At 41.1% G+C, this 18,721-nt stretch overlaps 1 protein-coding gene across 1 annotated transcript in view; it reads right to left on the bottom strand.

The window, feature by feature from the left end:
* The window catches only part of GNB5 (G protein subunit beta 5), a 65,769-nt gene that overhangs the window by 25,993 nt on the left and 21,055 nt on the right, over positions 1 to 18,721 (bottom strand). Inside the window, exons 3-5 of the mRNA XM_042783690.1 lie at positions 10,741 to 10,877; positions 4,609 to 4,650; positions 2,340 to 2,416 (exon numbers count right to left, since the gene is read on the bottom strand). Coding sequence (XP_042639624.1) covers positions 2,340 to 2,416; positions 4,609 to 4,650; positions 10,741 to 10,877 — 256 coding nt within the window. The remainder of the gene's footprint in view (positions 1 to 2,339; positions 2,417 to 4,608; positions 4,651 to 10,740; positions 10,878 to 18,721) is intronic.

The following is an 18,721-nucleotide window of genomic DNA, read 5'->3' as shown; positions in this document are numbered from 1 at the left end:
ATGTAAATGCTCAGCTCATATGCCTGTCTTTTGTTTGGCTGGAAGCCACAGGAGTGGGTTCAATTCCAGACCTGAAGGGCAGCTAGAGGCCATAGTCTCCATGGTTCCATCAGGCTCCACCAGACCAGCAAACCTGGTCCCATTTTTTTTTTAAATGATTTTGAGTTTTATTCCACATTATTCTCCCATTTCTGTCCAGGATCTCCCTCCAAGTGGTTGACAGTGGTAGCCGGGGACCATCTAGTTCTTCTGGTCTCATAGTCATATAGGCTGAGGATCGCATGGTGTACCAGTCACTTAGACTAATTCTTTCCATGTGTCTTTGGTTTTCTTCATTCTTCTTTGCTCTCATTTAGGAGAGACCCATCGTTGCATCTAGATGGCCACTTGCAAGCTTTTAAGATCCCAGTTGCTACTCGCCGAAGTAGGATGTGGAACAATGTTTTTGTGTAGTATGTTTTGCTAGTTGAGCTTGATGTCCCCTGCAACCATGGTCCCAAGTCCACAGGTCCAACTACTTGCTCCCTTTAGGTAGCTGGCTGTGGCCAAGAAGTGACTACAATCTTATCCATTGTCAGCTCTACTATATACCTGGGAATTCTTACAGAACATACCAGTACACTTGTAGAAGCATTGTCTGCCAACCCTATACATGGTCATGGGCACACTGCCCCCTACATAGATATACCTAATAGTTCAGCCTGTCTACCCATCTATCTACCCATATGTCAATGTTTGCCTTCACTGACAACACTGTACTGTATATGCAAAAGGGTTCATCTTTGTTGTCTGTACTTTCCATGTATATCTCTATGTCTTCCTCTTCTTCAATGTCACTGTGTTGATTACTCACATTTGTGGATCACCATATTTTTAAAAATGCCTCTACAAATGTTCACACCTTGAAGTTCAACACTGCTTTGGTTCTCAACTTGTGGGGCAGCCAGAACAGGTAATGACCACCTACCATGTATCAGGGCCCAGGGAAACAAGTATGAACAAAAATTAAGGTAACAGGCATCCCTTGACTCTGAACCCTGTCCCTCTACCAGGGCATATCACCAGAAAGCTATAAACATGGGTTGTTAAACTGTTCTCTTCCCTCCCTGAATCCCTGCCCCCATGGAATTCCTTCTACTGGGTTCCATTTAATGAGGGTGAAAATAAGAAAGAGCCTATAGCATCATTTCATAAATTACTGTTAATGATACTGTTCGCTATGTTACTATACATATTTATTGTACACTGCAGAAAGATCTACCCAATACATATATATTTTTGTAATTTAGAACCTGATATCTCAGTATTGGATACTGAGAGAGATTATGTAACCCATCAACCTCTATGCATTTCTTAAAATTAGTGTCTGGTTGGAAACATAGTATGCTAGTTTGTTTGTTTTCCTTTTAAAATAAAATTGTTTCCTCTTGGTTATAGAAATAATATATGCTTGTTTTTTTAAAAAAACTGAAAATAGAGAAAATTATAAAGAAAAGAAAAGTACCCATGGCCTTAACATCCAGAAAACACTATTACTGCATTTTTGGTATAGTATATCCCAGCCTGTATACTATACTTCTTTTTTAAACACAGCTGTGATCCTACTGTAGAGACATTATATCTGATCCTAGTGTTTTTTAATTTTTTTATTTTATTGTATGGTCCTATGGTTTATTATATGGTTTAACACGGGGACAGGGAATTATGTTAGTTTCAGTTCTCAGTGGCAACCTTGTTAAACCAAGTTCCAGGAGAACAGAAGACAAGACACAATCTTCCTAGGAATCTTGCTGCTCTTTTCACTTACTGTAATTATTTTCCTTTTTAATGGCTATATAGTATTCCATTCAATTCATATATCGCAATTTTTAAGATTTTTCCTTGCTGGACTTATTTTTTATCTTTTTCTTTTTTAAAATTTAATTTAAACAATGCTACAATAAATGTTATTGTTCATAAGGCTTTTCTGTATTTTGATCATTTCTTTAGAACTGGTTCCTTGACATGGAAGCACTAGGTCAAAGGTTATACATTTTTAAGGCTTTTGATACATTACCAACTTGCTTTCCAAAATGTAGGCATCAAGGAATAGTCCCCACCGACAGCATTTCAGAGTAGAGGGGGCAGGTGTGAAATTTATACTATTGTCAGTCTATAATAAAAATAATTATGAAAAAGATTTTTGTGGTTTCTTCTTTGATAAAGTTCAGGGAGGATTTAACATGTTGCATAAAAAGTAAGCAAAAGTAATTACACATTCTTGTTTGCTTGTGTTTACCACTAGAAGAGTATTTTCTGGCTAACAGTGAATCTGAAAGGCTGCTGCAGCCCATACTTACCCACATGCAATGGCACATCCTGATGGGGCATAAGCACATGCCATCACCCACGTGCAGGGCATGGTGACTGCATGCTCCTAAAACACAATATTCATTGTTCATAGAGTGAATGAGAGATGCTTCTACACAAGAGTCTTAACATTTAACGTTTCCAAAATAAAATCGCCGGAGTTCCTACCAAATTGCATTACAGGTTCAAAGGAAAATGGCGTGGGGTAGAGAACACCAGCTTGAGAATGATGAAGGGCCCAGCCTCCCCATAAACGACCAAACTCTATGTCATGTATTCTAAAAGTTAAAAATCCCTACTGGCAAAAATCTCTTCTTCGTGTGTAGTTCCTCCTTAATGTTACTCTCCCTTTCTTCTGCATGCATACTGGGGCCCTTTCCTTTTGAGAGGTTATGTGTGAATTTCCTTTCAGAGGTGGGGTCTGAGCCCCTTGCACATTGGGCCAGGGTGTACATGGCTCTAAATTAATCTAAATCTAGATCCTTAATTAAAGAGAAAAGTCAAAAGCCTTGTGTAGGTGTGTTTGCATGCCTACATCATATTGGCATTTGCAATAAAGACTATTATGTATTAAATATTTATTTAGAAAGAATTTCTTTCTCTGTATAAGAAAAGGAGACTTATATCTGTCCCAAATTGGACATTATCCAGATTCTGCATTACTGACTGTGTTTAGTGAATGGTGTTGTAGGCAGCTGTTACATGAAGTGATCAAGTGGAGGCCCAGAACCATTTTGTGGAGTCAAGTTCCTGACAACCTCGGCAATAATAAAAATAACAGCAATTGCAAAGGGCGTTCAGATGCATCATCTCCTTGGAAACCTTTTCCTCTCCCAGCATTTCTCAGCATCTTCTGGAGTACGTGGGGTTCTGCTGCTTCTGTTTATGCCTTAGCGTGGCACACGGCATGGATTGTCTGATTTCTGGAGAGCTGTGGAAGTTGCCATTTGTGGCCTCTAGCAGGGAATGTAGCCTCATGTTCCCTACTATACCTGAGCCCATTGCTGCAGGCACTGTCAATCCATCTTGTTGAGGGCCTTCCCTTCTTTCATTGACCCTCCACTTTATCAAGCATGACCTCCTTCATTTTAATATTAGCATTGTTTATAGTGGTTTCCATGGAGGAAAGATGAGGCAGTCTGCTTCTGTGAAGAGTCCAGCCTGAAAACCCTATGGGGCAGTTCTATTCTGTCCTATAGGGTGATGAGTCAGAATTGACTTGACAGCAACAGGATGGTGGTTCAACATGCTCTCAGGGTGAGAGTTTTCAGCACAAAAGAGTCCATAGAGTCAGGGTAACCACTGACAAGAGTGCTGGGAAGGGGAGCAGGAGGAGGCTTTGTAGCTAGACCAATAGTTGTTGTTAGTTGCCATCAAGAGGACTCCCAACTCATAGTGACCCCATGTGTAGAACTGTTCTATAGGATTTTCTTGGCTGTAATCTTTTTTTTTTTTTAATTTTTATTTGGATGAAAATTTATAAAGCAAATTCACTTTCCACACATTAGCTCACATACACTTTGTCTCATGACATTGACTGCAATTTCCCACAATGCAACAGCTCCCCTCCCACTTCCTCCCCATAGTTACCTCTTCCCTGTGTCCTTCCCTCTCATGCACTCCTGCCCCCTGAGCTGTCTCCCTGTGCATATAGCCTTTCTATTCTCCCATGACTGATCTCTCCAAGGAGTACCTAATGTAAATGTTCAGCTTATATGCCTGTCTTTTGTTTGACTGGAAGCCACAGGAATGGGTTCAATTCCAGACCTGAAGGGCAGCTAGGAGCCATAGTCTCAGTGGTTCCATCAGGCTCCATCAGACCAGTAAACCTGGTCCCTTTTTTTTTTTTTTTTTCAATAATTTTGAGTTTTATTCCACATTGTTCTCCCACTCTATCTAGGATCTCCTACTGAGATCCCCCTCCGAGTTGTTGACAGTGGTAGCCGGGCACCATCTAGTTCTTGTGGTCTCATGGTCATATAAGCTGAGGATCTCATAGTATACCAGTCACTTGGACTAATTGCTTCCATGCATCTTTGGTTTTCTTCATTCTTCTTTGCTCTGGATGAGGAGAGACCCTTGGCTGTAATCTTTATGGAAGAAGCTTGTCATGTCTTTCTTCCATGAAACTGCTGGGTGGGTTTGAACCACCAATCTTTAGTTTAGCAGCCAATCACAAAGTGCCTGCACCACCCAGGCTCTTTTAAAGTAGGCTGAGATTCTGAGATGATTTGATGTGGCAAAGAAAAAATGCCTTACCTTGTTTGTAGTGAAGGAATCCCATACGATCACTTTCCCATCCTGGAGGGAAAAAAAAACAAAAAGTTTAGGAGCTGTCAGTAATCTCCTGCAGATAACTGCTAAAATTACTCATAAAAGCTGTGATATGAACTGGAAAGTCAGAGTAATTATCTGGATAATTAAGGTCCTCCAACTTATCCTTGGAAACAAGGGCAGTGAGCAGGAACTGAATTTCCAATCTGGCTAAAGGCCCAGTGTCAGCCTTACATTTCTGGCATAGATACAACCACAGAAAACAATGCTCAGACACTTCTCTTATACTGTTTATAAACCAAGAACAAATTATTCACAGGTTGCCACAATACGCCAAATGCCAAAAAGTATGCAGGGGTGTATTAGGTTAGTAGTCAGGGCATTTGGCTGACAAATCACAAGATTGGTGGTTTGAACCCACCAGCCACTCCACAGAAGAAAGATGAGGTGGTCTACTTCTGTGAAGATTTATAGCCTTGGAAACCCAATAGGGGTTGCTGTGAGTCAGAATCGACTTGATGGCAGTTAGTTGGGTTTGGTTTTAAGGCTGCCATCACAAGATACCACAAACTGGGTGGCTTAATACAACAGAAATTTACTGTTGCACAATTCTGAAGGCTGGAAGTCTGAATTCAGTGTGCCAGCAGGGCCATGTTCTCTCTGAAGGCTCTAGAGGAAGACTCTTTCTTGTCTCTCCCAGCTTCTGCCAGCCTCAGACATTCCTTGGCCTGCAGCTGTAGAGTAACTCCACCCTCATACGACTGTCTTCCCTCTATCTCTCTTCAGAAATTGGATTAGGACCCACCCCACCCCAATATGACTTCATATTAACTGAACTGATAATATCTTCTAAGACCCTATTTCTAAACAAGGTCACATGCACAAGCATTGAGGGTAAGGACTTCAACATATCTTTGGGGGAGACACAATTGAATCCATAACAATTGGTAAGATAAACCTGAAATTATCTTTCCTGACAGTAAATAATGGTCTTTTTTTCCTTTCTCCCTCATTATCCCCACTCCCTCTCCACCATTCCCATTGAGGAATCCACTTTTCCTGCACATTGGGTAAGGACCCCACGCCCATTCTTGGTGCCACTTCTCTGGTCCTGAACAGCTGGGACAGGGAGCTGTGTGGGTCTGAGATGAATCTTAACTTCCCCAGGTGTTTGCAGATATCACAGCTCCCCACTATGATACTTCCCACCTACACTGTGAATGATGCATGACACTCACCTACAACATGGGGATTCCCTGTGACATGCTGATCGGCAAACAACTAACACACGATGCCACAGACAATCTGCCATTCACTGTAACCACACAGGGAGGGACAGGGAGTAAATATAATGTCATCTGTTTGTAAAGCAAACATACTAGAGATAAATCCACAGGAACCCTGATCCCTACAAGACAGCCACCTGCTCAAATGTGACGTGAAAGCTCTCTGATAACAAACGTTCTGGCTGACAGTGGCTCTTAGTAAATGTCCCTGGATGAGAAGTGGATGAACTGACTTCCTTCAGTGCACTGCCCTCCACTCACGCTCTGGAAGGGTTGATCTGCAGCCTCTCAGGTGGACTTGATTTTTTTTTTACTAACTCAAGCCATTTGGAGCCAAATCTGGTGAATGAGGTTGGGAGATCAGGCTGGAAATCAGGGGTACAAACAAGGTTTGATTCTAAAGTGATGTGGCTGCTGGCCTCCTATGAGCCAATGGATGAGTTCTATATCAACACTGTATGGCTGTGGGTCTTGAAACAAAGTCAAGGTTCCTGAGTGCATTGGTCCTCAAGGTCTAATTTCTCTGACTAAATGGCATAGGTTAGATAAGCCTTCAGGGCAGAGAACACAGCAGGGGCTTGATGCCCGCACACTGGGGTCCTCTATGCCTAGAGCCCTCTTCTTGCTGGGGGTGATGGTGGTACTGACCCAGTGCATCACCTAAGTCAGTGCTTACTTCTGTGGCTTCCTTCACACCACTGTCTGCCTGCTCCCACCTCCCAGCCATTGTGTGCTCTGGAGAAAAACAGGCATATAACGAGAAAGGGAAGCAAGAAGCTAAAATCAGTCTAACAAAACTAAATGTGGTTCCTTTCATGAGCATAGATGTGTATGTCAGAAACCTATACACCTGGAGGGAATGAGCCTCCACCCTAAACCTTAATCCCACTTGGTCAGTCTGATTAATCTCCTGCCTTTTAACGGAGAAGGATGCTGATGAGTCACTCAAATCTGTTCCAGACCCTTCCTGCTATTTTCCAGCCTCCCCCACCCCCACACGCCCACTTCTTCCTACTATCTCTGGCATCCCATTAGACAGAAGAAGAGATGGTGGGATAGAGAGTGTCTATAGTACCGAAGCCTTCCTCTCTCCCCCTCACTAATAGCAGCAGAACCCAAGGGATAGAAAATCCACCATCTATTATACTTTGTAAGGATTAAAAAGGTCAAAAGGGCTAGGTAGTAACATGTATACTTTGAAACTACTTTGTAAAAATGTACATTTGAAAAACTGGAAAAAAAGGACTAGAAAGAAATGCTCTAAAATAATAATAAAAACTAAACCAAACTCACTGCTCTTGAGTCGGATCCGAGTCATAGAGACCCCCCCTTGGGTTTACGAGGCAATATCACTACAGAAGTGGATTGCCCAACCTTCTATCCGAGGAGTGGCTGGTGGGTTTGAACCACCAGCCTTCTGGTTAGCAGTCACCTGTCTTAGGCAATACGCCACCAGAGCTCCCAAAATAATAATAGCTGTGACAAAGCAGTGGGAGTAAAATTTTTTTTTTTGTTCTCTTTTCCAGAGTTTCTTTATGTGATAAAACACATAAATGATAACTTTACTATGAATATAAAATAAAAAGCAAATGCAATGCAACATACTAGATTCACAGGTAGTACAGGATATTAATGCAAGTTTGCATCACCTGCATATCATTTGCAAGACACAACCTTGCATGCTGAAAGTGAAGATGACTTGAAGTACTTACTGGTGAAGATCAGAGACTGTAGTCTTCAATATGGATTACACCTCAACATAAAGAAAACAAAAATCCTCACAACTGGACCAATAAGCAACATCACAATAAATGGGAAAATATTAAAGTTCTCAAGGATATAATTTTACTTGAATTCACAATCAATGCCCAGGGAAGCAGTAGTCAAGAAATTAAATGATATATTGCATTGGGCAAATCTGCTGTAAAAGACCTCTTCAAAGTGTTAAAAAGCAAAGATGGCATCTTGAGGACTAAGATGCACTTGATCCAAGCCATGGTATTTTCAGCCACCAAGACTGAAGGAGAATTGATGTCTTTAAATTAGAGTTTTGGTGAAGAATATTGAATATATCATGGACTGCCAGAAGAACAAACAAATCTGTCTTGGAAGAACACAGCCAGAATGCTCCTGAGAAGTGAAGATGGTAAGACTTCGTCTCACATACTTTGGACATGAATGAGGATGGGGGAGACCTGGTGATGCAGGAGTTAAAGCACTTGGCTGCTAACTAAGAGGTCAGTGTTTGTTCAAAACTACCAGCTGCTCTGCAGGAGAAAGATGTGGCAGTCTGTTTCTGTAAAGATTTATAGCCTTGCAAATCTTATGGGAGCAGTTCTAGTTTGTCCTATAGGGTTGCTATGTGATGGAATCGACTAGAGAGCAATGGATGGGATCAGGAGAAGGACATTATGGTTGGTAAAGTAGAGAGTTAGTAAAAAGAGGCAGATCCTCAATGAGATAGACTGACATAGTGGCTGCAACAATGAGTTCAAACATAGCAACAATTATGAGGATGATACAGGACTGAGTAGTATTTTGTGCTGTTGTACATAGGGTCACTATGAGACAGAACAAACCCAATGGTACCTAACAGCAACAATAACAGAAGATAAACAATACCTGACATAGATGTTAGAGCTCTGTGAATTATCAAGAATATGTATAATTTTTACATTTATAAGGGTTATTTAAAAGTACCTCCTTTAAAAAAGCTGGGAAAAAGGCAGGGGTCAGGAAGAAGCTGAAAATGATTATAAAATAGGAATTACAGAATACCTCATGTGACCTCAGTTTATAGTTTTATATTCAATGCATGTTGCAAATAAACATAAACAAGTACTAAGCTGTGGTAGCTAGCTAGCTTCTATGAAGGTCCTCAATGATCTCTGCCTGCTGATACACACACTGTTCTTCTTTTTTAAAATTTTTATTATGCTTTGGGTAAAAGTTTACAGAGCAAATTCACTTTCCAGACAGCAGTTCACATACACTTTGTCTCACGACATTGACTGCAATTTCCCACAATGCAACAGCTCCCCCCCCACTTCCTCCTCATAGTTACCTCTTCCCTGTGTCTTTCCCTCCCATGCACTCCTGCCCCTGAGCTGTCTCCCTATGCATACACAGCCCTTCTATTCTCCCATGATTATTCTCTCCAAGGAGTGTATCTACTTGAGGCAAATGTTCAACTCATATGCCTGTCTTTTGTTTGGCTGGAAGTCACAGGAGTGGGTTCAATTCCGGACCTGAAGGTCAGCTAGGGGCCATAGTCTTAGTGGTTCTATTGGGCTCTATCAGACCAGCAAACCTGGTCCCTTTTTTTAAATGATTTTGAGCTTTGTTGCACATTGTTCTCCCACTCTACCCAGGATCTTCTACATAGATTCCCCCTCCGAGTGGCTGACAGTGGTAGCCAGGCACCATCTAGTTCTTCTGGTCTCACAGTCGTATGGGCTGAGGATCACATGGTGTACCAGTCGCTTGGACTAATTACTTCCATGCATCTTTGGTTTTCTTCATTCTTCTTTGCTCTGGTCAAGGAGAGACCCATCATTGCATCTAGATGGCTGCTTGCAAGCTTTTAAGATCCCAGTTACTACTCGCTAAAGTAGGATGTGGAACTGATACACACACTCTTGTGTAGTCCCCTCCCTCATTATATCTGGGTTAGTCTGTGTGACCAATAAAATATGGCAGAAATGATGAAATGTCACTTCTAAGGTGAGGTCATAAAAGCCAGTATGTCTCTGCCATCTCCTTGCTTGTGTTAGGCCAGCTATCATGTCATGAGCAGCCCTACAGAAAGGACCACATGGCAAGGCATTGAGGCCTCTAGCCAATAGCCATATGAGTGTGCCATCTTGGAAGTGGATCCTCCAGTTCCAGTTAAGCCTTCCCTGATCAACATCTTGACTGTACCCTCATGAGAGACCCTGAGCCAGAACTGCCCAGGTAAGCCACTCCAGGATTCCTGGCCCACAGAAATAGATAATAAATGTTTGTTATTTTAAGCTAAGTTTTAAGGTAACTTGTTACCTTAGTTACCTTAGATAATTAATATGTAAGATATAAAATACATTATGTAAACTATATAAATGAATAAAAAATTATACTTCACAAGAAATAGATCTTTAATTTGCTGTTCTTTAAGTTACAAGAATTATTAAGGTCAAAAAAAGAAAGAAATTGTTAAACTTTTTTTTGTGATTAAAACTTTGATCTGATTATTTTTCCAGGAATAGTTAAACTCTTAAATTAAAAACCAGTGATGGCTAAAGAATAACGTAGAATCTGCAAAACACCGCATAACATGGATGAACTTGGAGGACATTATGCTGAGTGAAATAAGTCAATCACAGGACAAAAATATTGTATTAGTTCATTATTATAAAAAGTCAAGGAAAGGTTTATATATGGAAGGAAACTTTCTTTCTTGGTTACCAGAGGTGGGAAGGGAGGGGAGGGAGCATTGCAAAAATTAAAAATAATAATAATAAAAGCTGGTGATGGAAAAAACAAAACAAAACAACTACTATTTTCAAAATGGTTTTACTCACAAATAAGACCTTGAAAATATGCTTAGGAAGAAGTTAATTTGAAGGTTTTTCAAAGACGTCACACATAGTCTACCATGTTTCAACTATTGCCAATTTCAAATCTACCCAAATTAGTGAAATTCTACAGTATGCAAGACAATTAACTAAATCATACCCTTTGGACAATAAGAAAGGCTATAAAGATCAGAAAAGGACTTTTTCAAAAGGACTCTGTCCCCCTTAGCTATAATATCAGAAACCTGCCTGCCCATTTCACAATGGGTGTAACATACCTGGGATGAGCTCACGATCCTCCTCTTATCTTTGCACCAGTCCATGCACAGGACTTTGTTTCCGTGGCCTTTGAGGGTCCTTCTAGTCTTCATGACAAATTGCCCCAGGGCCTCCACCCGCTCCGCCACCTGGTGCACTGGAAGGACAATGACCACAGTCAGTCCTGACACCAAAGACCAGGTTTTGAGCCACCTGCTGGCGCAGTGGACACCATCCTATAGAGGCAGCCCCATACACTCCCTGTGTGGTTACAGCCTGCCTGATGTTCCTAGTCTTTACTACTATGTCCTCATAGTACTCTTTAAGATCTGCATAGACAAGCAAAAGACAGGCATATGAGTTGAACATTTACCTCAAGTAGATACACTCCTTGTAGAGAACAATCATGGGAGAAAGAAGGGCTGTTTATGCACAGGGAGATAGCTCAGGAGGCAGGAGTGCACAGAGGGATGGACACAGGGAAGAGGTAACTATGGGGAGGAAGTGGGAGGGGAACTGTTGCATTGTGGTAAATTGTGGTCAATGTCATGAGGCAAAGTGTATGTGAACTGCTGTATGGAAAGTGAATTTGCTCTGTAAATTTTCACCCAAATCACACACAAAAAAAGATCTGCATAGAGACAAAACTGTCATTCTCTCTTTGTGTTTAAGGCTCCTGTTTTTCAAAACACTTCCATATATGCATGAAGAGTGTTTAGAGAGAGTTTGTAAGAGAGTTTTTCATCAACCAGTTGCCAATAAGTTGACTGTGACTCATGACCATCCCATGTATGTCAGAGTAGAACTGTGCTCCTTAGTGCTTTTCAATGGTTGGTTGGTGCTTTATTTTCATTTTATTTTTTTTGAGGAGGGAAGTAGACCACCAGACCTTTCTTTCAAGATGTCTGTGGCTGAACACAGACCTCTAACCTTTCAATTAGCAGCTGAACATGTTAACCGTTTGTATCATCCAGGGACTCCTAATGATATCATCTCATGTTCATAAAGTATTGTATAGAATTTTCCCATTTGAGGGCCATAGCTCTGTGAGATGGGCAGGGCAGGCAAGAGTTTGAGATTATTATCTCCGTTTAACAGGTGAGGAAACTGAGGCTTAAAGAGGTTATGTGGTTAATACAAGTTCATAAAACTGAGGCCTTGAGCTCTCTTAAGCCATCCCTTTCTAGAAACAAGGAAAAGTGACTTTATAAGGAACTGTCCTGCCAGGGTCCATATGCACACTCATACTCCTCAGTGACAAGGGCCATGCCTCCTCACTAACTACCCCCACCCCAGTGCCTACCTAGCACAGGCCCAGGACATGGTAGGTGTTCTACACATGTGCTGCAGGAAAGGATGAACAAATGAGCCATCAAACAAGCTGTCAGCTAATGGTACACCCATGAGTTTACTGAAAAACTTATTGTCAGTAGAGATGAATGCAATATCCTGTACATGGTACTGTTGACACCAGGAAGGAATTTCCAAATAGCAATCTCTCAGACCCAGGGGTCACAAGTTCATTCCTGAGGTTAAGAAAGAGCTTTATAGGGGCTCACAGAGTGGCTCTCACTGGTGTGAGAAAAAGGAGTTCACAGGAAGTAGTGGCAAAGGCCTTAGAGACAATCCAGCTCAATCCTCTCACTGTGTCAATGAGGAAAGCGATTTGGAGGGATTGCATGGTTTCTCCCCTGTGAAGCAGGCCAGGCTCCCCACTCTCATCCACTTCTTCCTCTAAACCTCTTAGGCAGGCCTTTCTCCAGATAGGTGGAGAGAGGAAAAGGCATTTGAGCGAGGGGAAATGGCTTGAGGAAAGGTGTGGTGTCTTAGTACCAGGGCTTCAAACCAGTTCATTCTGGTTTGACTCCCTGCTGAGTATTTGCCTTTCCAACCCAATATAATGAATCAGAATCTACAGTTTAACAAGATCCCTGGGTGATTATGTATACATAAAATTCCCATACATAATCTTATATGTAATCACGTAGGGGAATCTTCTTAAACTGTAGATTCTGGTTCAGTACGGGGTGGGGGGAGTTGAAAAGCAAATACTCAGCAGGGGTTTGAACCTGAATGAAGTAGTTCAAACCCCTGCTTTGCAGAGACAGAAGCAACAGATGTGAGTCAAGGCGGCTGACCCAGGGTCCTTCTCAGGGAGCTGTGGAAACTTGATAGGAAGTGGCCCACCTCCCTTCAACTGGAAGCCTGTGGATTAAGCTGTGTGATAACAGTGTCTCTTTTCAGGAAATCCTTCCTTCCTTCCTTTTTCCCTTCCTCCCTCCCTCCCTCCCTTCTTTCCTTCCTCCTAAATGCTTCAGGTGCATTTCCTAAAACTGAGTGAACACTCTTATGTAATCACAATACAATGTTTAATCTACAAACCTTATTGAGATATTGTCAGTTGTCCCAATAATACCCTTTAAAAACCAAACTCACTGTCGTGGAGTCAGATCCAACTCATAGCGACCCCTCCTTGGGTTTCCAAGGCAGTATCACTACAAAGTAGATTGCCTAACCTTCCTTCTGAGGAGTGGCTGGTGAGTTTTCCAAAATCACGTGTTGTATTCAATTGTCATGTTTCTTTAAAACCTCACAATGATCCTATGGGACAAAGTAGAAACATCCCACAAAGCTTCCAAGGCTATAATCTTTACTACAGGAGACCGTCACATCTGGTGGGATTGAACAGCTGACCTTTTGGTTAGCAGCTGAGTGCTTAACCACAATTTTGTTCCCCAACTTGGGTTTGTCTGATGAAATCTGGATTTATCTGATGTCTGTCCAAAGTTCAGGAGCCCTGGTAGTGCTTCTGTAAAGCTTACAGTCAAGAAAACCATATGGGGTAATTCTACTCTGTCACAAGAAGTTGCTGTGAGTTATTGACTCAATGGCACTCAACAACAGCTCGTCAAGGTTGTTGTTGTTGTTGTTATTTGCCGTCGAGTCGGCCCCGACTCATAGCGACCCCTCCTTGGGTTTCCGAGGCAGTATCACTACGGAAGTAGATTGCCCAACCTTCCTTCCGAGGGTCGTCAAGGTTAGGTTCAGGTAATGCACCTTTAACAGGACTATCAAAGACATGATGCTGAGTCACTGCAAGTACATCACATGGGAGGCAGCTGCTGTAGATTCATCCCATTAGTGGTGATACTAATTCTGATGGTCTGGTTAAGGTGGCAGCTGGCCAGGACTCTGCACTTTAGAGTTACCATTTTACCTTTTGTAATTGAAAAGTATCTTATGGGAGTATACTTTGAAACTATATAAATATCATGTTACTCCTCAAGCTTTAATACTCTAATTTTAATATCCATTAATGATTCTTGCCTGAAGCGATTATTATTATGATTGGCAAGTGGTGGTTTTTCTAATTTCATCTTCCCTTGTGCATTTATTAGTTGTCTTTCTAATATAAGGAGGAGACTTACTTTCTTCACACTTATTAACTTATGCATATTCTTATGGACTTTATTCAGTAGGTTACATACAGATAGTCCCTGACCTATGATGTATTCAAGTTATTATGAACCACACTTAGAACTCTTTTTTTAAAAAAATATATGTAGTACATACAATGTCGCAGTGCATAATTTGTTATGTTATTCTCAGTCACTCACTCACAGATGTTAAAAAATCAGATTTATACAGATACTGATAATAAAAAGCAAAATAATAAAAACTAAAAAAATAAAAAATAAAAAGAGGTATTCAACTTATGTCAGAACCAACTTACGATCTAATGGAACCCCATCATAAATTGGTGACTACCTATAATCCTTTACAATTATCATTTATTTTGATGTTCAAATTGTCTCAGTTTGCCCAGTGGAAGCCCCATCATGAAGGCTCCTGTGACCTTTGGACAGATCCCATCATTCTGAGCACTTCTTATTCCAGGCTCATCTTGTTCTTTTCCCACCCTGGTCCTGCAACCAGTCACTTCTCCAGGAAGACCTGGCTCCTTTTAGTTGCTTTATTTTCTTTGTGATGAAAGAATAAAAGTGAGAACAGGTTAAAAGTCTTTGTGAAAATCCAAACTACAGAAAAGAGTTGCTAAACTATAAAATACATGAATGTTCAATTATTATGCCTTTGCTTCTGCTAAAATATTGCATTATTTAATGCCACACAAAGCATATTAGGCATTTTTTTTTTTTTTTTGGATAGATACATTGTTCCAGAAATGCACCAAACTTATCTAGATCTCTGGGCCTATGGTTGGTTTGTTTGGTTTTCTCCTTGTAGACCAATGTTTTCCTGGAATGGAACTAAGCCCCCAGGTTTCATATCTAGCACTAGCAGAGGTACTGACTAGGCTTCTTTATACAGCTGCCTCAACATCCTGAGAGATTTATAGGGGCTTACATGTGACCTGCATATCATGCAACTCAAGGACATCTTCTTTCACTTAAAAAAGTTTAATCAACTGGCCTAGCGGCAGACATAAGAAGCTCTGGTGGCATAGTGGATAAAGCCTTTGGCTGCTAACCAGAAGGTCAGCTGTTCAAATCCACCAGCTATTCTGTGGAAGGAAGATGGGGCAATCTACTTTTGTAAAGATTGATAACCTCAGAAATCCAATGGGGGTCAACTATGAGTCACAATCGAGTTGATGGCAGTGAATTTCTGGACAAACTCCAGAGACCACTGCCCATTTTTATAAATAAAGTTTTATTAGAACATAGCCACACTCATTCATTTACAAACTATCTGTTAAAGGGGCAAGGAGGTGGCATCTTCTAATCTCCTCTAACTACACAAGAGGAAGACAGAATCACCATCAGCAGCCCAAGGCCTGTTTCTATAAGGCCAGACATGCTGCCACCCTCCAACTCTCTTACTATCCTTGTCACCAACTATTCCTACCACAGCACCCACCAACTCTTTGCTGGGTTTGGTAATTTGCTACAGTGGCCACTCAAAACTCACAGATTATGGGGTTTCTTAGGGAAGCAATGGGCTACAATTCAAGTTCAGGAACACGCTCAGTCTCTCTCAGCTGGCTGTCTCTCAGCCAACAGTCTCTCTCAGTAGCACATCTCTCTCTCAGCAGCATGTCTCTCTCACATCTCTCAGCAGTGTGTTCCTCTCAGCAGCATGTCTTTCTCAGCCAGCAGTCAGAAAGACTCTTTCTGCCTCTAGGAGAGCTCATTTTGAGCCTGGCAGAGTGGCCAATCCCAACATCAAAATTCTATACACCTGAGAGAGAACTTCCCAGAAGATTGTTTCCTGCCATGCCAACAGAAATACACCAGGTGGATAACTTTAACAATCATAACAATCAGGTACTCAGTTGCTCACAGCAAAGTGGGAGTTACTAAGATTATGGCTAGAAAAGCCAAACCATGTAATTTACTACACTGCACTATCTTTGGCTGCTTTCCTGCTACAACTTCAGTTGAGTATTGAAACTGAGACTATATAGCTCTCAGAGCCTGAAATATTTACTTTCTTTTACTTTCAGAAAAAGTTTGGGGACCCCTGATCTTGCGCAAAGTAATGTGCTTGGGGAACAATTTGGGTTTCCCCCTCTTCCTTATATACAAATGAAGCTGAAAAACAGTTTTTTTTTTTTTTTTAAATGAATTCTCATAGGGCTTTTACACAAGACTATACTAGCTCAGAGTTGTAAGGACAGTTGATTTAGTATTTTACTTTAAAGCTTTACATTAATATTATCAATATTATCACTGCTTCTCCCAATTCAGCATAACCATAGCTTTCTATAATCTCTAAAAAAGAGAAAAAATATGACTCACTCAACCAAAATAGGGCCCCCCTTACATAATGTATATCTGAACATATCCCAACCGCTAATTATTTTTTCTCACTGCATTTTCCCTTCCCACAGATAGATTCACTCCCAACCCACTCCATCCTGCTTCTATCTGCCAAATTTTAACTGCCACTAAATTAAAACACTCGAGATTTTTAAACTACCAGGAAGGAAGAAAAATCTGGAAATGAACTATGTTCCTGTATTTTTTGTGGGAGTCAGTTCAGGACAGCTGTGGTTTCTCTTTTGCTTTCTGAGAACCACCTCTCCAGGATTTAACTTCTTCTTTTTTTAAGAAATGAAGAACACAACAAGCTAGTTTTTATCATAAGAATTTGCTAGAATATATGGTAACCCGTTAAGAAGTTCCACTAGAAGGTAAGCATGATGATAGAAGGGGTGTTGTTTTGTATTTTCTTTCATTAGAGGCATAATAGGAGCAAAGCTCTGGAGTCAGAGTCAGGCTGCTTGGGTCAAAGCTCAGCCACATTACCAGCTGTGTGACTTCGAGCAAGCCACTTACCTTCTCAGTGCCTCACTTAGTCATGGGGCTGCTGGGTCTGGCACAAAGGGAACACTTGAGAAGTGTTAGCAAGTATTCTCCAGCTGGGCTCATAGCAGGCGTTCAGTAAATATTTATTGAAAGATTAAATGACACATTTAATATTTTCTAAATTTCAATCAACTGTAGAAATTCTCAGTAGCAGTTTTAATGGGCCAAGACAACTTTTCAACCCCTTTGGCTTCCTTCTCTGATTCTGTTTTTTGTTCATTAGGAGCTTTCCCATCTCTTTATTTATTTATATATTCATTTATTTATATCTCTGTGGACTTTATACAATAGGTTATATAATCCTTTACTATTATAATTTATTTTGATGCTCAAATTGTCCCAGGTTTGGCTAGTGGAAGCCCCATCACACAGGCTCCTATGACCTTTGGAGAGGTCCTTTTCATTCATTGAGCACTCCTCATTCCAGGTTCATCTTGTTCTTTTCTCACCCTGGCCCTGCAATCAGTCACTTCTCCAAGAAGTCCTAGTTCCTTTTAGTTGCTCTATTTACTTTGTGATGAAAGAACAAAAGCAGGAACAGGTTAGAAGTCTTTGTGAAAACCCAAACTGTGAACAATACCTGCTGAACTTTAAAGTACATGAATGTTTAATTATGCCATTGCTTCTGCTAAAACAGGCCATCATCATCATTGATCTATGGGTGGACAGATGTGTGGACAGGCTTAACTATCAGGTATGTCTAGGTAGGCGGGAGTGTGTCCACATATAGGGTTAGCAGACAATGTGTCTACATGTGTATTTGTATGTGCTGTAAGTAAGCTTGGTACATGTAGAATTGCAAGGAACAAGGTTGTGGTGGCTTCTTGGCCACAGCCAGCTACATGGAGGGAGTGAGTAGTTGGACCTGTGGGCTCACTGATCTACATCTTACTTTGGTGAGTAGCAACTAGGGTCTTTAAAGCTTGCTAGTGGCCATCTAGATGCAACAATGAGTCTCTCCTTATCCAGAGCAAAGAAGAATGAAGAAAACCAAAGACGCATGGAAATAATTAGTCCAAGGGCCTAGTAGACCATGTGATCCTCACCCTATATGACCATGAGACCAGAAGAATTAGGTGGTACCCAGCTCCCACTGTCAACTACTCATAGGGGGGATCGGTGCAGGAGATCCTGGATAGAGTGGGAGAACAATGTGGAACAAAACTCAAAATCATAAAAAAAGAGAGACAGGTTTGCTGGTCTGATAGAGCCTGGTGAAATCCCTGAGACTATGGCCCCTAGTCACCCTTCAGGTCTGGAATTGAGTTCACTTCTGTGGTTTCCAACCAAACAATAGACAGGCATATAAGGTGAACATTTATGGCAGGTAGATATAATCCTTGGAATGATCAATCAATTAGTAGTAGGAGAATAGAAGTGCAGTGTTTACATAGGAAGACAGCTTGAGTGGGGGGAGTACATGAGAGGGAAGGACACAGAGAAGAGGTAACTATGGGGAGGAAGTGGGAAGAGAGCTGTTACACTGTGAGGAATTACAGTCAAATGTCGTGAAACAAAATGTGTATGAACTGCTGTATGGAAAATGAATTTGCTCTCTAAACTTTAACCCAAATTACAATAAAAATAAAAATAAAAAAAAGAAAAAAATGCCATCCTCATTCATTCACAAGCACTGTGCATGGGGGACTCACTGATGATTTTAGACATGCTT

Source organism: Orycteropus afer, unplaced genomic scaffold (assembly GCF_000298275.1).
Source record: "Orycteropus afer afer isolate SDZICR_OR568_19922 unplaced genomic scaffold, OryAfe1.0 scaffold00026, whole genome shotgun sequence".
NCBI classification, from domain to species: Eukaryota; Metazoa; Chordata; class Mammalia; order Tubulidentata; family Orycteropodidae; genus Orycteropus; species Orycteropus afer.
This window is presented reverse-complemented; position numbering and strand designations above follow the sequence as displayed.